The sequence below is a fragment of the Equus caballus genome, chromosome 18 (assembly GCF_041296265.1).
Source record: "Equus caballus isolate H_3958 breed thoroughbred chromosome 18, TB-T2T, whole genome shotgun sequence".
Taxonomy (NCBI): Eukaryota; Metazoa; Chordata; class Mammalia; order Perissodactyla; family Equidae; genus Equus; species Equus caballus.
Genome location: NC_091701.1, coordinates 60,395,894 through 60,419,381, shown reverse-complemented (window position 1 = coordinate 60,419,381; position 23,488 = coordinate 60,395,894). Strand labels below are relative to the sequence as shown.

At 36.3% G+C, this 23,488-nt stretch overlaps 1 protein-coding gene across 11 annotated transcripts in view; it reads right to left on the bottom strand.

Moving 5' to 3' along the window:
- Positions 1–316: 316 nt before the first annotated feature.
- ITPRID2 (ITPR interacting domain containing 2) overlaps positions 317–23,488 on the bottom strand; it is a 104,268-nt gene continuing 81,096 nt past the window's right edge. For 6 of the 11 annotated variants that reach the window (XM_070241376.1, XM_023622147.2, XM_023622145.2 and 3 more), the window contains 10 exons: positions 20,448–20,520; positions 16,561–16,649; positions 13,989–15,182; positions 11,844–11,921; positions 11,637–11,764; positions 11,207–11,357; positions 9,800–9,865; positions 8,717–9,181; positions 2,032–2,149; positions 317–1,478 (listed from right to left, as the gene is read on the bottom strand). In XM_070241376.1, the coding sequence (XP_070097477.1) occupies positions 2,045–2,149; positions 8,717–9,181; positions 9,800–9,865; positions 11,207–11,357; positions 11,637–11,764; positions 11,844–11,921; positions 13,989–15,182; positions 16,561–16,649; positions 20,448–20,520 (2,349 nt within the window). In that variant the 3' untranslated portion in view covers positions 317–1,478; positions 2,032–2,044. The remainder of the gene's footprint in view (positions 1,479–2,031; positions 2,150–8,716; positions 9,182–9,799; positions 9,866–11,206; positions 11,358–11,636; positions 11,765–11,843; positions 11,922–13,988; positions 15,183–16,560; positions 16,650–20,447; positions 20,521–23,488) is intronic. The other 5 variants (XM_023622148.2, XM_070241379.1, XR_011428302.1 and 2 more) reach the window with 4 other exon arrangements.

Sequence of the window (23,488 nt, the reverse complement as noted above, 5' to 3'; positions counted from 1 at the left end):
GAATAAAATAATACTTTAATGTCTGTTCCTTGTAGTTTACCAGTACATTTTAAAGAAGAGTTTTATTTGGCCTCAGATGGTAATCATTAGGACCACAGAACTAGATGAGAACAAGAGACATTAGTATGAGCACTTTCTCCAGGGTGGTCTAGTCTTAATTATATTTTTGAAAGCATCATAGAAGGCTCTTCAAGAAAAGAGAACATCAACCTATTAGGTTATATGCTCCAATTCTTTTGGACCTTATTTGTTACTCATCAAACCTAATCCAAATTCTTCATATTGTAGTTCAAGAAAAGAATATGCTAAAAACATGTTAGGCAAAATAAATACTTTATTGTTTTAATTTTTTTTTTTTAGAAATCAGCCTTTGTGTGATAATTCAAACATTTATAAACCTTTTAGATATTCTTCAAAGAATATTGTTAACATCTCAACCACTTTTGATTAAAATTTCACACAAAGAAATAAAATAGGCGTTGAAAATTATAAATGCTAAAAGAGTAATTCCACTAACATTTGGTTGTTACTTTACACACTTATTCAACACATACAAAATCAAATAGGAAACCACCTTCCTTCTTTTTTTTTCATAAAAACAAACAGTTCTCACTGGTTAAAACTGAATTAAAACCATCTATTATAAGGAGAACAAATCTAAATTACTTCCATTTTAAAAAAACTAAACCAGCTTATTCGTTTCTATCCATTCAAGTCACAGGCCCCATTATGTTGGCAATAGTCTACTATTTAGCCTAAAAGACAGAAGAAGAAACATCTCCTTATAATAAAGAAGTCTGGACAACGCAAAAAGTACATAGTGTTTAACATAAGGCATGTTTCCAAAAGAAAAATACTACATAAGCTATAATAAAATTACATTTGTCTTGGGTAAAGTAACAATGCTTACAGTGTAAGAACATTAAGTAGTTGTAGGTAACCTCATATAATTCTATCCTACTGCTATTAGTAACCTCCTCAAGAATTAAGAGCAATTTTTACAACAGAACGATTTTTCTCGGAAGTGACACTAATTAACAGCAGTGGAGGGAAAACCATTGGTTGCTTCAAGCTCTCAAAAAATGAATCAGTTATTGCACAGTAAATACCTCATAGAGGTCAGTGTTTTAAGAAGCTAGTCTGAAGAAATATGTTATTTATAAGTTGGTTAAGTCCGGAAGTTTTCAAGTTTTAAGATTAATTCTACATAGGGAATCAATTGGAAAATATTGACATACAAATAAATATTAGGCTTTTCAAATGGCTACAGTTTTGATAGTTTAGAAAAGAAAGTCAGCAAAGTGCGTAAGTTTCTATGTATGTTTTTAAAAAAGATACGCACAGAAGAAATAAACATTGTACATTGTATACAGTAGGCCGGATCAGCAGCAAGCATCTTCTGAAGCACAAATAACACCTCCACCAGTGTATATCATTGGTAACTCCAATATCATACAGCTAATACGATCCATGCCAACCTTAAAAAAGAAAGAGAACATTAAATATCTTTCAAATATTACTATTAAAAGGTTCCCTTAAAGAAAGATGAGAATATTCTCTAAATATATATAAACAAGATTCTCCTCTATAAATTATGACATGATTAGATATGGACCTATGGAATATGTTTGTTTAAAAGACAAAAAAATTAAGTAAGGTACTAAGAATTTGTGATTAATTCTCAAAATCTTGGTCCATAAAATGTACATCTGAAATATCGTTATAGCCAATGCTATCAAAATAAGACTCAGGTTTGCAGGTCCTGATTCCCTAATTTCAGCATTTTTTACTACAATGAAATTTCAGTAAAATGACATTAATACTGATAATTCCTCAGGGGTCAGTATTACGAGATCTGACCCGCTTATACTTCAAATGGGGCTAAATGAGGTTTTCACACTGGCTAACATATTACATGGATGAAAATAAAAATCTAGCTAGAGAAACAGACCTGTGTATTAAGAAAACAAAGCATTTAAAACTAAGCACTAATTTACATTTAGCTAAACAAACAAATTCAGAAAAATTTACCTATAAATTCCATTTAATGACTATCTTGCTTAGAACTGGATGCTTTACTTGAAGATACTGCTGCCAAAAGTCCACTTACAATTTCCCGTCTGATTTCTCCAACAATGGACTCTTTAATCTAGAATGGAAAAAGACGAAAATAAGAATTTAACAATAAGATTGCAATCCATTTTTTCTGTTTTCAAAAAACATAAATAGTATTTAATTCTTGCATCAGCTAAACCATAGAGAAAACAACAACCTTTATGTAAACCTTCATGAAATAGGGAGAGGGGTGGGGAATCGTGTCCATCTATCCTCAAACCCAGATCAGACTCTGAGGTCTGGTTTAGCATAACTCAGATAACTCCATTACAAAATATCACAATTCTTAAATTGAGAACATTAGAAAATGTTATTTTATAGACTAAAAACTTCTATTAAATAATTTCCTTCATGATACAAAATAACCTGGAAAAACTGATTAAATCTTAGTTTCACTTTTATGTTTTTTATTAATGACTATCTTTGTATGGTAATTAGCAGGATACTCAAATGTTCTCATTGTTAAGAAAACCTGTTAGTGGCAAAATAATATACAACTATATGCCTGTTTAAACCAACCGAAAGCAAAGTAGCTAAAGAAGTTATATATTGTTCTCACCTAATATGTACACTTTAAATGGAAAGATCATTTAGTGCAATTTATTTTAAAACATGAAAAACATCCTCTAAACCACCCTAAACTCTAGAGGAATAAATTTTTCTTTGGTTGTATGGTACATTTGTCACCTGCCTGAAAATTCTGCTTCAGAGAAGGATATAAATCTTATTTTATTGTTGGAAAAGGCCAATAGACCTAGGGGCAATGACAATTCTATCAAGATTTTCTTCTCCAGATGTCCAAACACTACACATGCCTACCCACGCCTTTTTCTCTCTAATGATATAGCATCACCTCCAAATAGCTATTTGTGAGGGCTTTAAATGTGTATTTCCTGAAATAAACTGATAATGCCTTCCCAAATTAGCACTCAAGACACTCAACCAGCTTTTAAAAATTCTACATTTCCACAGTTTCCTGTCAGACTGATCTATTTCCTAAAATGTTCTTAAGTACATCCTGAACATATCTCAATTGAAGTCTTTCCAAAAATGGCTCTGTATTAATCTGTCATGCAAAAATGGAACACAATACACAGATTTATATGTAAGTACTCACAGAAACAAACACTCCTTAGCTACCAACCATCTGTATTGGAATATATTTAAATAAACACAGCTTCTCATTTTACCTTCTACCAATATTTCTAAACTTTAAACATCATTAAAAATAGTTTCTGAAGTCCATGCTACTTCAGGTTCATTTTTCAAACGAATATGTGTTGGATAGAAATATTAGGAAAACTAGAATCTCTTAGCCACAGTATATGAGTGCAATTACAATGTGTTGAATCAGAACCTCTGCAAATCTGTATTTACAAAAGACCATGACATAGTCTTTCTCGTCCTTTTGTCCAATGCGATATGGCAATTTTATTAAATCTCATCATTCTTCATCATTCAAAAAACAAACTAGCCAAAAGTATTCTCTACAAACCAAAAATGTGTGCCAACATTTTTAAGGGTACAGACATTACTGGAGTAAAACATAAGTCTCTACCATCAGGAAGGTTTAATCTAGATGGGCAAAAAATGAATATTGTTTTATAAACTATTAAGAGGAAAAAATAATTTATTAATTCATTAATGACATAAGAACAGAAAAAATTTTGAAAAATGAGAGACCAGTATGTTCTGGAAGAGGAAAAATAAAAAATTCTCAGAGAATGGGAGACTTAAAACAGCAGGTCATGGGGCCAGCCTGGTGGCACAGAGGTTAAGTTCTCACATGCCACTTTGGTGTCCCAGGGTTCGTGGGTTCAGATCCCGGGCACGGACCTACACACACCTCATCAAGCCATGCTGTGACAGCATCCCACATACAAAGTGGAGGAAGACTGGCATGCATGTTAGCCCAGGGACAATCTTCCTCAAGCAAAAAAGAGGAAGATTGGTAACAGATATTAGCTCTGGGCCAATCTTCCTCACACACACACACACAAAATAGTAGGTCATGAAAAACAAAGGACAATTTCAGATGATTGTGAGAAGGAAAACTGCAGCAGGAGCACCTTGGATGAGAGGGCAGCAAAAAAGGAGCCGAGCTGACAAGAGAGTTCTTACTAGGGAGTCCAAGGAAATAGGATAGGAAGGATGAGGTCAAATGGAAAGTGGTGTGCTGTGAGCTACTTCAGGGAGAGGACTGGTCTCCTTTATCAATGTATCCTGGCATACAGTAAGTGCTCAATCCATGTCTGACTGAATGCATCAACAAGAGAGTGAGAGAGACAGAACAAGAGAGCCCGAGAGTGAGACAATATCAGACACAAAAAGGAACAGAGAGAAGAAAAATAAAGGACTACAGACAGACCGGCACTGAAAATGACAAGATGCCTTTAATAATTTATTGAAGGAACAAATGTATGGATAAGTAAATTAGTTCTAAAATCTCCTATGCTACAGAGAGGTTGGAAGGATTAGGAGTGAGAAAACTCTATTGGGATGATGGTAAAGTTGCCTTTATGAGTACAATTTCCAAAAAGTGGTACAAGCTGAAGACAGACTACTTGAGAGTGAGAAAGGAATGCTCATGGGCAACGTTAACAGACTGACTGCAAGTCTGCAGTGGGGCAATGCATCCACTTAACATGCATCTACTGAGTGCCTGCTTCGTGGCAGCCATTATATCAAGTGATCACTAAAAGAAGTTATAATAAGAACACAGGCATGCTGTGTATTTACCAAAATACATGTTTAAAGCATGTCAGATGAACTGTAACATAGATACTAAAAATCATGAACCAACCCTAGGAACTTCAATAAACAAAGAACTCTCTAAACACAAAGAAATCTATGTTTACTCTTTGACCTTTAATTCTGTTGAATTTGCTTCCGTGGGCACATGCTCATTCCTTCTATTAAGTAATCTTTTTCCTTTTTTTTTTTTTTTATGTAACTTTAAACAGCTTTAGACCACGGATTACATACTTCACAGACCACTTGGCAAATTCCAAGAGAGTGTACTTTTTCCCACCACAACATACATAATCTGCAGAAAAGAGGTATGTTTAACCTGACAAAAGCATAGTTATTGAATGAGTGTATTAAATATTTGTCTGAAAGGACTTTCGGTGTTCTCCTTTAAAGAAGAATTCTACTGTACTAACACATTATAAATAATAAAAGCATTCCTTTTAAAAACCACATGTGGTGAAATGATGGAAACAAAGGCCTGACAGACATCTTTGTTCTCATGCACCCATGAGTGCAATAAGAAAACGTCCCTCAAAGCATCTGCCAAACACACTTAATCCTCACCTGCAAAACTGCTCAACCCAAGCTTGCATCTTGCCTTCCTGAATAGTGGCTTTGTTAACGGGGTCGGGGACTCAGAATTTACTGGGAAGACAGACTCTAATTTAATTTTCTTGGAAGTTGATACAATAAATTTGAAAAAAATTGGAATTCAGTACCATGTATATTTAAGTAAAAAGATTACAGATTTGAAATGAACAGAATCAAGACTAATCTGAATTTTAAATATTTTGTAAACAAAGTCTAACAGTACACCATTGTCACTGAACTAAGATGATATTAACACGTTTTTTCCATTATAAATGGCATTGGACTAATTTATGCTTTTTAATATATGCTTTTAAAGTGCTTTAAAACCTTTTATTTTCTTAAGCACATCGATATTCCTCTTACGCCTTGTTTGACCTGTATACCCTTGCTTGGTAAGTCCTCCTTTTAAGACAGTAAAAGGGTAAATGTTAAGCCTAACTTCCTCCAAACTACACCAAGTTCTGAATTAGGGAGTTTCTAATTAACAGGTTTAGTAACAAATTCTGAAAAATTCTTCAAACATTTGACCTGCATGTCAGTTTAAATGTCTTCAAATTACGAAATCTTTCCTATTTAACAGGAGGTTCTTATAAATGATTAAGTAATTCTCGAGGACCAGGGCAGTGTAACAGGACAATGGACTCCTCTATGTGCCATGTTCTATCAGCCAAAGACTCAATGCTCTGGTGTAGGAATGCTTTACTTCTAGGAAATTACTCATAGCACACATCAGGCTGTCCATTATCAACTCTAAAAATGAGGACTCAAGTGTGCCTTAAGGGAGTATTTGTACCAAACAAGCATCATAAAGTTGAGTTTTCAAGGAAAACTTTTAAATTAAAGCAAGCTAAAAGGAACAAAATATCACATTTCTAGGGGAAAAAAATGTACCTTAAAACTTACTTCTTCAGTAACAAATATAGCACGGAGAAAAACAATTATTTTACTCAAAAATTACCTTTGATATGAAACATATAAGAATGGATTATAATCAGTCACATGTAACTGAATAAGGTGGATATACCACTACGGTGGATATATCGAGCTTGCTAAACATTAGCCAGCTACAACCAACTCAATAAAAATAATTACATTAGTGGGACAAATGAATTTATAGAATTAAGATCTTCTAAACTTTAAGTTGGTGATTCATGTCATGAAAAGAAATTACATATATGCAATCTCTTCTGTTATAACGCTTGTTTTGAAAAGTGAATTTGTCTCAACATGACTGAGATATTAGGAAACAACTTGACTATAATGTAAATTTCATGTTTGCTTATATGCAATTTCATCCACAAGTAACACTAGGTGAAGGTAGATGATGCATTCAGCTGAACCCAGGAACACAGCACACAAAATGCACACACATTAAACATCTACTAGCTATCTCAGTCCACTGTGTGTTAGCAGCCACAGCTATCCATAGCGGGTACTAAAACCTTCTGCTGGATTTCATATCACCCTCCTCCACCACTTCACAGTAACTCACAAGCTGCAACCCTTCCAAGGCTCAATTCCATAAGCAAATTTCAGGTCTTTTCAAGGCAAAGCAGCATATTTATTGCAGTATTTATGTATTTCTTAACCATTTAACGTGCATAAAACTGTGCTATTGTTTTTATTAGGTTTCTATCTTTTTTTTTAATATGTCACGGACAAAGTTTTGAGTGTTATGCTTCTAATCCTATTTTCCCCACAAGTTCTGTGGTTTTTATCACACGAATTTGTATAGCACAACAATTTTTAGGAATACACTACAGCAAAACTGACTGTATTTCTTTTTAATGTACTTCTCAAGCTACTGTCATGAGGCTATAAATGATGGCACTTAATACACATGAACTAATCTCTGGACCCAGAGGATCAATGGCCCATTTGAGGGAAGATTCTGGTCTGCTGCCACCTTTCTTGACCTATGACCACTAGAAATATGTTCTATGTTACTCACAAATTAATTCTAAAAATACATTAGGTTCATATTGCTGAATTTATTGGAAATACGCAGATTAAAAATAGGGCGCTGCTGACCTTAATTTCTCTGGCTCATTTTGACCTTTTCCATTTCTAAATTCTCAGTTCTTGAATACATTACACTAAATGCTTTTCTGTGTAATTGTTCAATTGTTTCTTGAGTTAGTCTTGTTTACCTCCCTACTAGCCTTTAAGCTTAAGGATTTCATGTCTTATATGTATGTTTCTTTTATGCTTTACAGAGCAGATACTCATTAAGATACTTACAAAGTGATTTTTGTTTAATGTATAAGATATTCCTCTTTTTAACTAATGGAAGGAATAAAGATCCTTTCTCATCATGGGTTTTAATATCTCAGTTGGAAAGAACTATGGATAATTATGGTTCTTCCTTAGAGCTACTCTTAAGATGAGGGAACAGAACGGAAAAAAACATACTATTCACCATGTGTAATTTTTATCCCATGTAATCTACCGGATTTTGCACCCAAAGACAAAGTGTGATTTGAGAAAAAAAGGAGAAAAATAAAAAGCCATCATAAAAATGTATCTATAGAGATCTCCCTTTTTAAATGATATATATACTATTCCTTATTACCTGATCCTAGCGGCAAAAACAGCTATTTTACTAATTTTCTCAATTAACTTTTGACTTTTGACTACAAATCTTCCTAATTTTTTGCCGTCCTTTTGGTGACCTAGAACCATAGTTAAATGCTTCAGGTTTGCACATTGCCATCATCCAGGATAAACCTTCTTTTCATTCTGCATTTCTATCTTTGAATAACTCATAAAATGTCCACATTTCTCTACTCATTAAACCAAACAGATCAAGTGCTCACTTCGGCAGCACATATACTAAACCAAACAGATCAAATTCTTTATACTTATTGAAATCACACCACCATTTTCTCATGTCATTTGACATTATAAAATGACAGCTTTTAATCCTGGAAGAAATCTAAATTGTAATCCCTCATCTTACAAATGTGGAAACAGAAGTCTAAAGAGTTTGTCACATTTATTTTGAGCCCTACAAATACCTTCTTCATAAGAGCAAATACAGAGAATTAAAATTATTTCACACTGGAGTATGAAATTTGAAGAAATGCTATTACAAATATATCTTAATAGACATCAGCTGGATCAATGGTAGAGTTAATTTAAAAGCACTCTGAAAATTACTGAATACAGTGAATCAAAGGAATATCTTATAATGTTAAAATAAAACCTCCTCCAATACGTATCTACTAATATAAACTAATTAAGCATAGATTTTACTCACCTCCCGTATAACTTGCTGCAACTCATCTTGCTCCACGTTTTTATGCATTTCCTCAGCAGCTGGCATTAATGGGATTTTTCTATGCCCTTCTTCCACTTCAGATTTAGGTCCTATAGCCTCTAAGGCTTCTTCAGCTGCTCCAACTTCCTGGGAACTTTCCACATCTGGAGGCATCTGCACAGAGCCTTTTCTAGAAGGAGCAGTTGGTGTTAAGGCCACTGATGCTCGGAATACTTTCTTTCTCGGTACTAGATGGGTCTTGGGTTTGCCCACTGAGTCACCAGAAGGTACTCCAGTTCTTCTATTAGCGTGAGAGGGACCAGAACATACAGAAGATGACTCTGACGTTGCTTGGGAGAAAACAGATTCTGAGCTTTCTCCTGGAGGAATTTCAAATCCCATTTCTCCCAGTCCCAGGCCCAATTCAGACTTCAGATAGGACTGCTCTCGCATCAGTTCAGTGACCTGGAGATCAGAAAAACTGTAAGTCTTCTCTCTTGAAATTAAGATTGGTAGTTAAAAAAAGGTTAAAATCCTAGCTGTGATTCCTGCCAAAAATCACTTAATTTGTAAAGACGTGATTCTAATTAACTCATTTAGTAAACAATTTCCTTTGCAAAAACAGCAAGAAAAACTTAAATTCATAGTGAGATCAAGCCATAAAATGTGTAACTAGAATATATAGTTAGATGAATTTTACTTGTTACCACATGGGAGTCCAAATTACTTGTAAGGAAGAGTCCTAGTGAAAATCAAAATAGTTACTCACAATGCTTTCGCCCCCAAATGAACCAAATTTGTTTAAAATATTTAAAAAATCAGACTTGTTCAAAAAGTAGTCATCTTACAGATCCAAATACCTAAAGGACCCAGAATCAGACTGAAAGCACATTTCCCCTGGAGTATAAATTAAATACTTTTTATGATGCATTACCTCCTTTAGGCCATACAGATAAATCACTACTGCAATTACCGGTTTTCTAGCGGCCTAAAAAAGCCATTTCATGTAGCCTAGGAAAATTGTGTGTTTATGAAATGTTCTATCATTCCCTTCCCCAGCGATAGAAAAGGAGAGAGGCTTACTGGTTCCAGTACATTCAGTGGAGAAGGGCATGACAAGTTATCAGCACTTCTACTGCCACACATTCCCTGAAAAAGAACAATAGATATGTGTGTGTGTATATTTTTTCAAATTGCAAATGTTTTATTATAAAATGAATTGGCTAATTATTGCCCTGAAACATTCCTTTATGTCACAAAGGTCACCCTCAACTATCATGGGATCCTATAAAATGTGTTATTGTGACAGAAGGTGCACAGATGATGTTCTGATTCTCTGCTGTCACCAACACATCTCTCAGAATAATGGATCAAAACTTTTTATGGAAAAATATTCATCGCTGATATAGGATATTGTATGCTATGCTATAACACATATGTCTCTAGCTACACATACACATTCTTATTCTACTGATTCTACTCCATATGTGTGCATATATTCGTGTGTGTGTATTCATCTATTTTTAACAAAATCAAATACGTTGTTCAAGTAACAAAGAGAAAAGTTCAAGATGTCAACATTTAAAAGCAATATATTCTAAAACTGCAAAGACAGTATCAAAAATAATACAACTGTTGGCCTGGTGGCACACCAGTTAAGTTCACACATTCCGCTTCTCGGCGGCCCGGGGTTTGCCGGTTCGGATCCCAGGTGTGGACATGGCACCACTTGGCACACCATGCTGTGGTAGGCATCCCGCATATAAAGTAGAGAAAGATGGGCATGGATGTTAGCTCAGGGCCGGTCTTCCTCAGCAAAAAGAGGAGGATTGGCAGTAGTTAGGTCAGGGCTAATCTTCTTCTTCAAGAAAATAAATAAATAAAAAAATAATACAACTCTTGAAGTTCAAATTTCATGGAAGGGAACACTATAATATGAAAAGTGGCATAAAATAAAGAGAAATGGTATTTCTTTTTAGTCTCTTAGTTGTATACATGATTTCTGACCTTACAAAGATCTTGCTTGACTCCTTAAAAAACATAAAGAATGAAAAAGCATTCAAAATAAAGAAAAAGTTTAAGATAAATGGTTATTTATTTGAAGGAAAGAAAAGGGGAAAAAAAGACTGGGTGAAATATATATTTGTGCTCTTTGCAGTTATATGCAGTGATTAAAATCTAAATTAGTCATACATTAACCCACTATCATTTTTCCTTTAAAACACCCAAACTTTTGTGTTGCTCCTTATTTTCTACTATTAAAAATTATGATTAAAAATTTTCAATGTATTTCTAAATATACTAAATATTTAAGAAAATAATCACAACTTGCACATTCAACTGATTTGAAGGAAAGGCCTCTTAAACATTCTGCATGCTTCTAATGCTATCAAAATGAGTGTTTTTAAATTAAGGTACTTGTCCTAAATGATGTGGAAGACTAGAACGAAACCCTTAGTGAAAAGTACGACAACCCCCACGGCACCGTACCACCAGAGCTGAGGAGCGGAAGGGAGAAGGCACGGGCTGGGTGCGCAGCTGGTCCTCCAGGCCCAGCAGGCGCTCCTCCAGCTGCAGTTCCAGATCCTGAAGTTCCATTCGGACTGCATTTCTCAAACTCTGCAGCTGATCAACTTCATACCTATCGGTATGGTGACAGGCACACAGTTTGAAAACAGCAGTCTGGAGGATTCATATTCACAACTCTCTCACAAGCAATCAGAAAGTATTAAAATTCCAAGTTCCATAAACTAGCACGAGAGCAACTGCAATAGGAGTAATCACTAGGAGAACTCGTCTTTCTTCCTCTACCCTCTCTCACAAATATCCCAAACACTAAAAACCAGATTACAAAAAAGGTCAACAATGCTTTCTGGAACGAAAAATACTAGAGCTACATTAAGACAAAGCGAACTTTTACCTTTCCTCCTCTGTCATGTGATGATAAACCATCGTCTGCTGACGCAGCATTGCCAATTCTAAATCCATCATTTGTGTTCTAAACAAATTCAGGCTCCGCCTCATTACCTGGAGCTCCTGAAAAGTATTCTAAAATACAATATAACAAAATCATACTTCTAAATCGTACAAATTATTTCATAACACAAAGATTTCAGTAAGAACTTACTTCATAAAGAGGTAGAACAGACGAGTTCTGAGTACGATATGGAGCAGCAGCAAGGTCATGTCCTCTCATCATAGGGTACTTCAAAAGAGTGAAAGTATGGTTACAAACCAATGCTAAAGTAACTACTTTCAAATTATCTAAGGTGTTAAAAAGGTGGGATTTGGGGCTACATATTTTTCTCTTTGAGACAGACACAAACAAACAAAACACTTCATATTGTAATCAGGAACCAAATAAATCAGTCCCCACTGCTCCCTTTACTCCTCTCCTCAGGTATAGGAATGAGGAAGAGGCAAAGCACATGTACAGTTCAAATCTGTGTCTTGTGGGACTTCCCTCTTGCCTTGAGAAAGTAGAAAAACAAAAACGAAACTCAAAAATGTAGAAGCAATAGCAGACGTCACTCTGAGATTACAGAAAGCATTGACTTGGCTGGAAAGAGCAGCAAGCCATAGTCACACTCATCCTTTAGACATCTGAGCATCTACTATATGTTACTATTTTACGTGGTGAAGAAAAGAAGAGAAAAGGCATTCCCAGCCTTCAAGTGTTCTCATAGTGGAAGACAGAAAAGTTAAAAAAAATTATTTTAATATTGGGGTGAGTGGGGGAGTGCTATGATGGAAACACACCAAAATCCAGATTAGATGTGTGAGTGTTCCCAACAGCGGTGACACCTGAGCTAAGTCTTAAAAATAAACAGGGCTTCGTCAGGCAAAGAAAGGCAAAAGTGGGGCATTCCAAGTTGAAAAAAAAAAGGGGGGGCATATGTAAAAACGGATACCTAGGAACGCACAACAATTTAGAGGGCTGCATGCAGTTCAATACAGCTGGAACACAAACATAAGGAGTGAGACTGGAGACACAGGCAGACGCCAGGTCATGAAGAGCATCTGTCTATTGAGTAGGGTGGGGTGAGGGTGGGAAAATTAATTAGCTGAGTAACTGATGGGACATCCAAGAGTAAGACCACTTCTAGAGCAGAACAAGCTGGCCGAGAGAGAGAGGTGCACAATGAGGGTGCAGTGGACAGGGCCCTAAGAATCCCCAGTTTCATGTAATTATAGCTGAAAGGTTAAATATCTCACTCATAGACAGATATCTCACTAATTAGACAGAACTCCGTTTTGTAAGGAGGAATCTCCACATGTAAGGACAGACATCCACGTTCTGGTTAGACTGAAAATAATTAGGAGACAATTGTCATGAGGATAAAATCTATATTTGAAAGAAGGTATATCTTACTATACAACTTAAAAAGTTACAACTTTCATTTTTGCTTTCAAAGTGGCTTGCTGTCTACTATGTCATTATCATAAGAGATCCATTATATACATTCCAGGCCTCCTGACTCCCAGCTCAACACTCTGATCATTACACTGTCATTTTGTTCATTTCCTCAATTGTCTAAACGTAAGTAGTTCAGAGAAAGATTTAGAAAGGAAATGTGAAAGGCAAACCTAAAGACAATTTGCTTATTCTCAAAGTTTTTTGAAATTATTTCCAGCTCACTAAAACATCTGACAGAGAGGACTTTAGAGTGACAAGACACATAGAGCATTTTTATTTGAATTCACACTTTACCTGAGTTTTTCTCTGAGGTAACGGCAGTCTTTGAACCCAGTGGAGGCAGACTAATTCTGTGCCAGAAGAGCAGCATCAGGAGTCAGTAGATGAAGGGAAAGCTTAGTCAGAGAGCTACGAGCAGAACCAGGAGGCCCACGGTGACACAGAAGCCAAGGGGAGGAAAACTTAGAAAGGAAGAGGTGGTGAACACTGTCAAATGGCAGAGAGAAGGAGAGAAAGTACTTGAGGAGGAAGATTCTTAATAACAGGGACATCTTGACTATGACAAAGACACTGGAGGACAGGCTACAGAAGGGAAGAAACCGAATGAGCGAAATTTCTTCTCCAGAAGGAAGGGAGACTGTGAGCAGAGAAATTAACCTTATTCGGGATTAGTTACAGCTTTTCCTTTGAGATGGAGGGAAGAGTAGAGGAGGAGCGCAGGTACAGGTAAGTTTAGGCATGTAAGAAAATGAAAGCGAGGTGCTTCATGCCTGCTGGATCTTAGATCCTCTGTGAATCAAGAGGTGCGCAGATCAATAAAGAAAAAAGTTAAGAAGGATATACTTTTTCTCATACCTGTGAAAGATTCTGCAGTGAGTTTCTAATATCATGCAACACTCTTCGCAACTGCATTTCGATGGCAGAAGGAGGGTTCACAGAGCAGGCTCGGTAAGGGTAGGCAGCGTGTCTATGTGAGTAGGGACACCCAAAAGGGGAAGTGAAGGCACTACAGGTGGCGCCCGAGATGTTGGGAACACTGTGAGTGCTCAGAGTTCTCGTGTGCTCACACAGGGGCCTTTCCTGCCACTCAGAGTGGACAGAGTGAAGGGAGCAGGTGGACTGGGAAATAGGCGCCGGAGCATACAGTGAGCAAGTGGGAGTCCTTCGAGCATGGCATTCCTCCAACTGGTTCCCCTCGCTCGGAGAGGCTTCTTCTTTCTTCACAGATGATGGAGAGATGAAAATGGTGGATTTAACTAAAGACTGACCATCTGGCTCATTCACCTCTTTTTCTAACTTCTGTTCCTCTTCAGGTGTGTACTTATAGGTGAAGGAAGGTGGACTGCATCTGGTCTCCTTTCCTGGGGACAACCGAACATTGACAGAGGACACAACCTTCACTGGGTTCAATAAGGTGGTTGGTAAGGACTGAGACCTTCTTAGAGGATAGCCAGCTTTTGCAAATAAGTACCTCTGTTTTAACAGATCTTTCGACTTTATCAAGCTACGCCCTACTCTTTGATTAGACAGACTGCAAACCTTCATCTGAGCTCTTTGCAAAGCTGTAGTAACTCTGTCCACAGAAGAGGGAGGCCCAGTTGTATCTTCAGAGCCCTTCTCACTGCATTTAGCTTCAATAGAAGCCAACGATTTCAGAATATGGTGAGTGGTATACTGGGCAAATTCACATTCACTGCCTTTATCCACATCACTTTCAGCACTTGCTTCCCTCTGCAGTTCCAACGGCTGTGCTGGAGACAAGTCCTCTTTCATTTCGGTAATTTCAGTAGCAGGATCCCCTGCACTACCAGTGGACTGTTTATTTCCTTTATTCTCAACAGTCTCACACTGCAGGAAATCCTGACTATCTGACCTTCTTTTGTCAGCAACTGATGTTGCCTTCTTGCTTCCCTTCTGAAAAGCAATCAGAGACTCCTCCTCTGATTCTTGTGCTATTGGTGTGACATGGTCTTCACCAAATGATGTGACTGTTGTCTCACTGTCACAACTATCAGCACTACTCCCCATGGCTTGCAAGGACTCCTGAACCTGTGAAAGGAAGACAGGAGGAAGGATGGAGAATTCAAATGAGAAACATCATTAACAAAATACCAAACTGATATGATGCTTCTATACTTTTAGGGTCTCCCGCCTCGGATGCTGTTCAAGACTGCTTTTATTGCTCCTGATCAGAAACCCCTCCACTTTCTCACAAAGATTATTCTAGACCTTTACTATTTTCCTTAAATCCTCTTTTCACTACCCATCTCATCTCTTTTTCTTCCAACACGACACTGACTCGGAGAAAATGGACAAAAATTTCTCAACTTTCTTCCCCAACACCTACAAACTTCCCCATACCACTCTCCTCCTCTCCATTCTGAAAGGAAACTATGTCTCTTTTTTCAAAGCTAATCCTTCCAACCAGTATTTTTGATCACATCCTCTCCAGAACTTGGGTATTTCTGGAGTTTCATCCCAGATTTTCCTGCATCAAGTTCTTTTTCTCTTCCAGTCCCCTCCCCTTAAGCTTCTCTAAGTCATTACCCTATGAAAAAGACCAAAAGACCTATCATCCTTCAGCTATCATCCTTATTTGAAAAAACAGTCAACATTCAGATCTTTTCTTCCTTAACCTCAATTTACTCTCCAATCATGCTTCTGCCTCAGTTACTCCATCAGAATTATTCACTCAATTCAGTTTCCAAATAGCCAAATTCTCATCTTTTTACTCTGATGGCCATAGTTCTCCTTTCAAAAGTTTTTCCTCCATCTCCCAGTTTTTCTACCCACGAGATTATTCTCTCGGAGCCTCCTTAGACACTTCTCTTGTCTGTCTATCCCTTAAATGCTACGTTTCTAAAGGCTCTTTTCTGGGTTCTCATTTTCTCATATTCCAATTTTCTTTAAAATTTGCTTATAAAGTTTTAAACAACTTTCATGTACATTCTATGTACTACAAATACAGAATATAAGCTCCTTGAGGATAAAGATGTGCCTATCTTCTGGTTATCTAGTATACCATACCTTAAAAGTAATATAATACTCAGCAAGCCATGGATCCACACTCAATGTTAGTTATTAAATAAACAATTATCGTAAAATACTGAAACACAATGATAGTAAAAATAAGAAAAATAACAGAATAGATTAATGATTAAAATAAACTCTCTTCCCTGGTAGTCCAAAAATAAGGGAGCTTTTTTTTTTGTTCTTAAATATTTGGTCAGAGAGAGATAAAGAATTAGTGAAATCTAAAATTTGCAGCCAAATGCTTAGATAACATCTGCATCCCTGGAAAGTTTTATTCTTACAGTCATTTGAAAAATAAAGACTACACAGATTCAGTCTTAAAATGTATAGCTACTGAAAAATCGCCTAAACTGAAGCAGTTAATCACAGTGCCTACTACAATAGAAAGTTTTACCTGAAGATGATTAATGGAGAGAGACTCTGTTGAATCTTCAGCAAAACCACTGCTATCAGAATGCTGACTTGCGGTACGTAATAGATGATCTACCGAAAGAAACACCATCATACAAAACTGCTACATATGACTTCAATGAGGACGGTAAGATTACAGACATATGATTCCCAACAAATAGATGACACACAGCATTGACTCTTTCTTAGAAAAGTAAGTGTTACTTATGCAAAACTGTGGCTTCAAGGCACAGGAGGTAACTTCAATTCATCCAAAACAATCAGATCTATCACAAATTCTCAGTTTTCAGTTGCTAATTAAGCTTTAATTAATGTATTTTGGTAAATCCAATTAATGTCTTATTCTTGGAGGACAACTGATTGAAAAAATCAGTGGCTCTAATAAAAGAGCCCCAAAGTAGACCATTTCCATAATGTAAATATATAAAGATATTTAGTAGGTGAAATTAGAAGTTTAAATGTAGTGTGTAAAAACTTCTATTATCTTCCTAATAAGAAAAGAATACAATTAAGGCCAATAAATTAAATAATTTGTATGCAAAGATATACTTAAATGCCTCTGATGTTCCAAATGATGCAAACATTTCTAAGTTATGAAACAACTATTTCATAACAATTGCATGAAACTCAAATAAGTTCAACCAGTACATAATATTGTTAATCTTATAAAAACCCTGTTCATTTTTCACTTCAAAATTCTAATTCTTGGTTAGTATAACCTAAAAAAAAATTCTTTTAAGTAAGTGAAAAGGCCAATTGAGCACATAGCAAGCATGGTCACACACCCATCCACACCACAAGTGCCACAGGGGAGGCACTTTACAAGTGTTACAGTTACTAAGAGAGATGCTTCAAGTCAAGTTCTGCAGAACTTCAAAAGCAACAGGCTAAATAAAGTGTTTACCAAATCCACATTCATTTAAGATTTGAAGGATAGGAAGGAAGAACTTGCTAATATGTTTGAATAGAGTCCAAAATCAAAGTCTTTCTGACTTTGAAAACTATTACACTGTAGCCTCAGGTTCAACCTGGAGCAATACGGAATGGAATAATTTTTTCCCCATTAAAAATTTAGAATAATTCTGTAATATTATTTTAAAATGAATAAAACTTGGGGCCAGACTGATGGCAAAGTGGTTAAGTTTGCGTGCTCTGCTTTGCCAGCCCGGGGTTCACAGGTTCGGATCCCAGGTGTAGACCTACACACGGCTCATTGAGCCATGCTGTAGCAGGCATTCCACTTACAAAATAGAGGAAGATTGACATAGATGTTAGCTCAGGGCAAATCTTCCTCAAAAACAAAAACAAACCCTGCATAATAAAATATAAGGAATTGATCCATACTCTTGATAAGCCTAGGTAAATTAGAATAATTGTGAACTAAATTGGAATAAGCTGTTACCATAGATACTAATTATGCATTACATTGACTGAGAAAACGATTAACATCTTATGTCATAGCAGTTATCACCGTAATTATATTTGCATGTCTTTTTTTAAACAAACTAGACTGTGAGTGTTCTGAAGGCAGAAACCTTATTTCTTCTTTGTATCCCAAATACCTAGAGCAAGCTAACAATGAAAAATGTTTGCTGAATGAGTCAATGACGATAACTACCTCCTTAAACCAACAACAAAATTAAGCAGTCAAGCTTAAAGAATTTAGAAGTGAAACTGCCAATCTGGTCGGGCAAAGGGCAGTGGCCAGAGGGCCCAGGACACCCTGAGCAGCTCTGCTCAGGCTTTCTCTGCAGTGGAGGACAGTCTGTGCCGAGTTCTCCTCTCCTTGGTTAGTCCTGAGCTCACAGAGGTTAGGACAGAGTGTAGACGCAGGCTTCAGAACAGGTGTGGGCAGTAGAAGAACACGGGAGCCTGGGTTCAAGTCCCTGCTTTACCGCTATAAGCAACAGCTTCGCTCCTCAGCAAATCAGGTTGTCTCCTATCTATCTCACAGGGCGACTTCAGGAACTAAGTAGAAAGTAGGTGAAACTATTTTGTAAACTATAATCACAATCCAGGTTCTTTAGTCAGATATTTCAATTTCACAAAGAACACAGTTTGCCAAAGAAAAAGGTGGAACTAAAAGAAACAGACCTCTGTCCTAACTGAAGAGGTAAGACATTTCTAATTAAAAACTAGGAAGTTAGAGCCAACGCTGAACTGAGAACAAAACAAAATCTGGAAATTTTACTTATCCAGTATCATAAAGAAATAAAAGAGAACACCAGTACACTCTGTTAGGCTAAAGAAAACATTAAATATCTTCTGTAATAAGGAAAATATTGGACTACACTCAACAGTATCTACTGAAGGTTAGCTTGTGACAGGAGTTGAGTTGCTAAACCTCTGTGGGCTTCAGTTTTTAAATCCTAGGACTGGATTTGACAGTAAGATCACCGTAACTTCAAAAGTCCTATTACTAAAGTGTGAAGTATTTTTATACATGTACTACATGCATTTTTTTTACCAAACTTGTAAAGTAAATAAATTACCAGTGATTCTAATTCTGTAACTACGATTAATCTAAGATGCTTGCATATCACATTATCCAAACCTGACAGGCCACCTTCAAAAATGACTGAAACACTACCTTTTTCTTTCTCCCTCTCATGTACACACAAAACCATTTTACTTTTAACTTAGAAAAATATGATTCATAAAAATGTTAACATTTTTACTTATGCCACCAGAAATAAGAGACCTTATTTCAGTAAGAGGAAGAAACCCAGAGGTGAATACAAACCACATTCCGTCCTTCCCACCACAGGAAGCTTACTCTTGAAAGATCTTAAAGTAATTATACTGTTTTTACCCCTTTTGACACAGGGCAAGCTGCTTTTTCCAATGTATCCTTTGTCTCCCTATCTAAAGCAAAGGCCCCTTGATGGCTGTCAACTCTGCCTGACAGCTCAGAAACATACACAGATATTTATGAACTTACAAGGGGAAGAAAATTAAGCAGTAAAGTTCTTTTTGTGTCTGCCCAGAACTGTAGTGACCCAATGAGTAGGAACTAGCGTTTCTTAGTATCATATTGCAATCAAAGAAAAGAATATATGCAAATTGTCTCTTATGAAGTCATTTCAGAGATCAGAACACACATGTAATTTGCTATTCTAGGAACATACATATGAATTTTTGCTTAAAAAAAAAAACCAGGGTGGTTCAGCATGTGTAAAGTTTTAAAAATAAACAGCCCTACCTTCAGTGGTCATTTTAACTTCTTCGTTTCCTCTCTCCTCTCCTCTAAATCTCAAAAGCTTTGTAACTTTAAAGATCAGACACGTTTTTCTCATTGCAAGTTAAAAGTGAAAGGAACGGATTCCAAGGTATTTTGGTCAATAATTAATAATTCAAAGGAAGAATGCTACCTACAGCCACTCACCTTTGATCCATAGTTTGAATTTAATTTAACTAGCTTTAACTACTGCTGAGAGATTGGTGTTTTCTTCTACCAGAGGCATATTCACATATTATACCTAGGAGCCAGATTTAAATAATGAAACCCAGAGATGGGCAATACAAGCACACATCTCAATCACAACCATGTAGAAAGTAGCCCTGACCTGTTGCACTATCACTTCCCTACATCCCTTAAGCAGAACTTCAAAATATTTAGAGTACATGGAATTGTGTAACAAGACGATAACAGGATAAGCAAAAACTACAATGACTTATGAGCACATGCTTTCAAGAAGATATAAAAAAATTCTATAACTAAACCATAATGAAGCCTGCAAACCTGTGTTCTTAGTCTTCTTTTTACACTTACAGGTGCTACAAACACTGACAGATAAAAACCCCTTTTCCAAATCAACTGACGACATTTTGGTAATGTGCTGGGGAACTACTGGCTATGGGTCTACTTACCTCTTTTTGACTTGGTAAGACCCAGCTGGTAAGTGGCTGGAACATGAGGAACTTCTCCCTCCGTACTCTGAACCTAAAGAATAGTTTTAAGTAGTCAAAACTTAAAGAATCTATGGCAAAGAATACCTCTTGACAATCATTTACGAAACAAATCAACTTAACAAAAAAGGTACCAAAGCTTTATATATTTAAAAAATGCAAGACATCTTATCTCAAAATTGTTAAGAATGTCCCACATCTTAATCTTATGATCTATTTTCCAGTTAACAATAGGACTGCAAGTTTGTAACTAGCAAAGAAAAATGACTACTTGTATAAACTTCTTCCTTAAAAAACAGTCACTATTAAATGAAAAATAGATCCATAAGAAAAAGTTCTCTAAAAGTAGTCAAACTTCCAAGTGTGAGGTCAATCCCAGGAGAAACGCCTGCACACTCACTGTGGCAGACCGATGCACAGTCAAGGCGATTACAAGTCCTGCATCTCTGAAAAATGGCGTATCATGCTCCCATTGCAAAGTTTGATAAAACCCCACAAATTTTCAGGTATCAGAAACCACTCGTGTAAGACTGCTTTGTCCTGACATAAATGTTCTTTTAAGATATAACTTGGGAGTTATAAGTGAAAAAGCAGGTTTCATCAACTAAATTGTTGAAAATCTTAAACATAAATCCTCCCTGAAAACTATGTTCAAAGAAGGTATCAAACCCACAAAAGTTATCTTTATATGCTCTTTTTTTCCCCCATCTGCACAATGATATAATTTAGGAATTTTCAGATTCCTTATTCCTACACCCAACCCCCCCAAATACTCTATCTATTTTAACATAACTAAGTCTATATTAAGATTAAGTATTGGCTAATACTAATTCCCAACACTTTACCCTGTAATGATTAGTACTTAAAATAATAAATGACACCCAAGTAAAGTGAGCAAACTAGTCAAACACATGGGTTTTCAACGGTGAACAAATCAGAGAGCAAACAGCAAACAGGTTTTAGGTAGTTTTGAGTTACAAATCCATTTAAGAACCAGAAGTATTCCAGAGGAATGAGTGGAATGATGAACATAAAAGAAGCTCAAAGGTTAATGATATTATTACCCAATTTAAAATTTGCTCTGATTTGTGATATTTGTCCCACACAGTTTCATGAATCCAAGTTTATGCATCTTTTCAAAACTGAAAGCACACTGGTTATTTAAAACCATCACCTATAAATCACATAGAAAATAGTTTCTAGTATTCTTTATTATTGAAAAATTATAATATTCTTCAAAGCAGCAGACGTAAGTTCAACAGGAAAACCATTGTTTTGTGTGCAAAGAAACAAAATGCATTTTCTTTTTATATTCAACAAAAGGTCTATTATTAGTCTCTATTCAGGCCTACCCTACTTCAAAGAGTTTTCTGTGAAGTAAATATCACACAGACCAAGAAAGTATAACTGAAATCCAAATGTCACTTTAATTATATTCTAGGAATCTCAGCTTAGGCACAGTATTATGATACTCCAAATTAGAATCTCTCACTTTAAAATGTAGAATTATCACCTATTCTATGCCTTAGGGTTATAAAATTAGTCACAAAATAACATGACTTTAGTGAATATGTAACCTCAGTACACCATCCTTCAAGATGCTACTCTATGACAAGAAAAAGAAATCTACTCCCTCTCTCCTTTTACTACATACTCCATAAGTAATTGAAAGAAAAAGGCCCTTAAAAAAATAAGCTGGGAGAGTCATATTTTACTAATAAAACTACTGAAGTCAGGATCCTTCCTCCCACTGAGCAAAATCATCAATCACTTACTGAAGACAGAAACAGACCTGCTGTTGATAATAGTTTAAATTTCATAGCTCATTATGTTTTATTATCGGTCACAGTTGTCAAAGGGAAGTAGTCAAATTCAAAATGGGGTGCACCAGGGAAAACCATGACGCAAACACAGAACTTAGACTTCTGTGGCAGGATTTTCCCTGCTCAATGATTTTAAATCTTCAGTGGAATTCTGATCATTTGCTACAGGTTTCCTTCTACCAAATTAACTACAGCTAAATATTGATAACTGAATTGAGTGATGGATAATGAGCATTCATTATACCATTTTCTCTAATCTTTGGGTAAGCTTGAGACTTTTCATAAGAAAAATTACAAAAAAACCACCACTAAACCAAATTGATAAAATTGCTTGGTTTCAGTGTTTTGAGGTTTAAAGCTGTACGTAAACAGCTTTAGAGTAATGCACACAATTGAGTTACTTCATTTCAAAAATGTTTTAATAAAACAAAGACTATACCCTTTTGAATCAATATCCTGCTGCCATGGCAGGCACCTACTTCGTTTTCTAACATCTGTCATTTTGTCTTTACTAAGATGTATCCTCTAGGCACCAAACTATTGTATTGCATTCTACAGAGTAGCAATATTTGGAATGTTCTAACTCAGCCCTTTCTCCAAGGTTTAAAGAGAGCTGTACAGCAATTTTTGCTTTTTGGTTTTTTTTTGTTGAGGAAGATTAGCCCTGAGCTGACATCTGTGCCAATCTTCCTCTATTTTGTACATGGGTCACAGCCTCAACATGGCTGCCCCTGAGTGGCATAGGTCCCTGCCCGGGCTGCTGAAGTGGAGTGCACCAAACTTAACCACTAGGCCATGGGGCCAGCCCCTGTATAGCAGTTTAAAAAAAAAATAATCAAGGGGCTGGCCCTGTGACCAAGTGGTTAAGTTCGTGCGCTCCACTGCAGACGGCCCAGTGTTTCGTTGGTTCGAGTCCTGGGCACGGACATGGCACTGCTCAATGGGCCACGCTGAGGCGGAGTCCCACGTGCCACAACGAGAAGGACCCAAAACGAAGAATATGCAAGTGTGTACCGGGGGGCCTTGGAGAGAAAAAGGAAAAAAATAAAAAATTTTATTAAAAAAAAAATCAAAACTGGAGCTTTAGAAATTATAATTCTAATTCTTAATGGCATCTCAAAAAAATTCAAAGGAAAGAATTATTTTTCTAAAGTAGTATGGGGCTGTATATCAGATGAC